The sequence below is a fragment of the Vombatus ursinus genome, unplaced genomic scaffold, assembly GCF_900497805.2.
Source record: "Vombatus ursinus unplaced genomic scaffold, bare-nosed wombat genome assembly UNPS02014832.1, whole genome shotgun sequence".
NCBI lineage: Eukaryota > Metazoa > Chordata > Mammalia > Diprotodontia > Vombatidae > Vombatus > Vombatus ursinus.
This window is the reverse complement of record NW_020954610.1, coordinates 49,518,226-49,520,766: the sequence shown is the minus strand read 5'-3', so window position 1 is coordinate 49,520,766 and position 2,541 is coordinate 49,518,226. Positions and strand designations below refer to the sequence as shown.

Here is a 2,541-nt window from a genome sequence, read left to right as displayed (position 1 = left end):
GAGCCTGGTTAATTCCCTGGGAATTTTTATGGGAATGTCACTGAATGGATTACAAAGGCAGCATCAAATCTGGATGTAGGGCTCAAACTGATGAGATGGATAAAGAAATACCATTGTCCTAATACAAATCGCAAATACTTACAGTAGGTCCCAGCCCATCTATTTTTAATTTGTTATATGTTTACATGACCATTTAAAATTATGAAATTTTGCAGTGAAGAATTTTAGGAAATTCTTAAGAAACTTCACAATAACCAAATATAGACTACCACTTTTTCCTTGACCAAAAAAAGTACTAACAGAAAACTCCAGTTTTTTATTTTTAGACACACTACTCCTTTAACATTACTTGAAGAGTTAGAGCTCTTGTATAGTTTATAGTTACTAAGCAAATGAAGCTTCAAACTGGATATTAGTTGCAATGAACAAAAATCAGAGCAGAAAGAAGTCTCTATTCAAAAGTGGCCCTTAAAAATACCTTTGTAGGGGCAGCTAGGTGGCACAGTAGATCAGAGCTCTGGCCTTGGAGTCAGGAGGACCTGAATTCAAATTCCGTCTCAGACACATGACACTTACTAGCTGTGTGACCCTGGGCAAGTCACTTAACCCCAATTACCTCACCAAAAAAAAGCAAAACAAAACAAAAAAAACCTTTGTAATCATTATAGGAATGTTACCAGATACTTTATATATTCTTCCTTTGTTTTCTATTTTAACCTGACCAGGTCAAAAAAAGATTTAATGCTAGAGTTTTCTTTTTCATTCTTTGAGATGGATTTGGTGATCAGATATATAGTTCACAAGGAAATAAATGTAGAACAAGTAAGTCTTCTAGGTACTCTAGAGTTATTAAACAAATAGAACCACAGAATACCTATATTCCCACCCCAAAATACTCTGTACAAATTATAATGTCAAATAGTGTACAAATAACTGTCCAATATACATATTAAAAATCAATCTAATCAAGCCAGAATGTTGCTAAATTTCAGTGTTATCAATATACCTGGACTTTTTAGTGGCTTGTTCATGATAGTACTTTTGAAAGAAACCCTCTTTTTATAGTGAATAAGTTTTCCCATAAATTTAAATCTGGAAATCCAAAGTAAGATTTCATAAAGTCACAAAGCAAACCACAGTAACAAAAAAAAAATTCAAAAGGCTTCCGAACCAAAAGACATCACCCATAAGGGCCTTGTCCCTGAACTGGCCAGGTCTCTTCCTTGCCTTTTAACTCCCTAATGAATCTTGATGTTGGCTCAGGCTCTTTACAGGAACAATCAAGTGCAGTGATTTCTTAACTTCCCCTCAAACTAGCTCTTTGTTTCTGCTTTAAACTGAAAGTTAAAATCAAAACGAGTTGTTTGCCTTTTATTTAGAGTCTTAAAGTAACCACAGAGGTTTAAACGTAGTTGATTTAAGATCTACAAAGGACTCTTGGTGCTATTTTCTACAGGTACTCTTCTTTTCCATGTTTTGTCTAGTGGTAGTTTTCATCACTGAGGTCCTTGTAGCAACTATGTTTTCTTGACAGGTATACTTCTCAGATGGCCCTATGCTATATTAAATCATAGAAAAAGAGAAATTCACTGCTAAATGCAATGAAGTGTTTGTAGAATTTGTTTCAGGGCCTGTCACCTTGTATTCATTCATTCTATGATAACATTTTAATTGCAAAGCTGCAGCTGTGGACCTATCCCTTAAACTCGCCTCCAAGAGAGTTATTTACATGCTCTTATTATAGCTTTAAGTTCTGAGACCAAAAAACCTATTTTTAGTCCCAGTGTAACTGTAAATCTTGTGGATCTAAAAAGTCAGTGGAAAACATACTTGGAGTAGCAGAGTTGAGAGGAGTAAGCCCTGAAGAGGAGTTAGGCATAGTAATGTCTAACCATTCCATATTGTCTAAGTTTGAATCAGGAAGGTCAAGAGACAAACAGGAATTATTTGCAGCAAATTGTGCTTCTGAAGTTTCCATAGGAGAATGTGAATGATCCAGCATGCCTGAGTGACTCAGCAGATCATTTTGGAGATCCTCAATCAGAGAGAATGATTCTCTGTCCTCGTTGTTACTTGTTAGTTGAGGAATTTCACTTGCTGAAGGTAAAGTTCCATCTAAGAAAGCTTCCAGTTGGTTCTCTAAACTGATGGACAAACTGTTAATCGGTTCTAAGGATATTGGTGGTGCCATTTGGACTTGGGGTGGTGGTCGTGATACCACTGTATTTACTGGCATTGTGGTGATATTGGCTGTCACTGGTCTCATTTTGGAAATAGGAGAAGGCTCTTCTTTTATAGGGAGAGAAATCTCTGTGTAAAAAAAGATTTTAAAAAAACAGAAAAGAAAAAAGACTATAGCAGCATTCTCACTCATCATTCCCCAGCAGAACATATTTTCCCATCAACTTAAACATACTTCCTGAGGTGCTTGAGTTAATGGATCATTTTAGCTTGAAAGCTTAATATATGTTCATATTCTCTGGAATGTTTATCATTTTTAGGGTGATTTTAAATAAGTTTAATCATATTCCATTAGAGGGG

At 35.5% G+C, this 2,541-nt stretch overlaps 1 protein-coding gene across 7 annotated transcripts in view; it reads right to left on the bottom strand.

The window, feature by feature from the left end:
- Positions 1 to 583: 583 nt before the first annotated feature.
- Positions 584 to 2,541, bottom strand: part of MRTFB (myocardin related transcription factor B) — a 253,599-nt gene continuing 251,641 nt past the window's right edge. For 6 of the 7 annotated variants that reach the window (XM_027839253.1, XM_027839252.1, XM_027839251.1 and 3 more), the window contains one exon: positions 584 to 2,310. In XM_027839253.1, coding sequence (XP_027695054.1) covers positions 1,775 to 2,310 — 536 coding nt within the window. In that variant the 3' untranslated portion in view covers positions 584 to 1,774. The remainder of the gene's footprint in view (positions 2,311 to 2,541) is intronic. The other variant, XM_027839256.1, reaches the window with a different exon arrangement.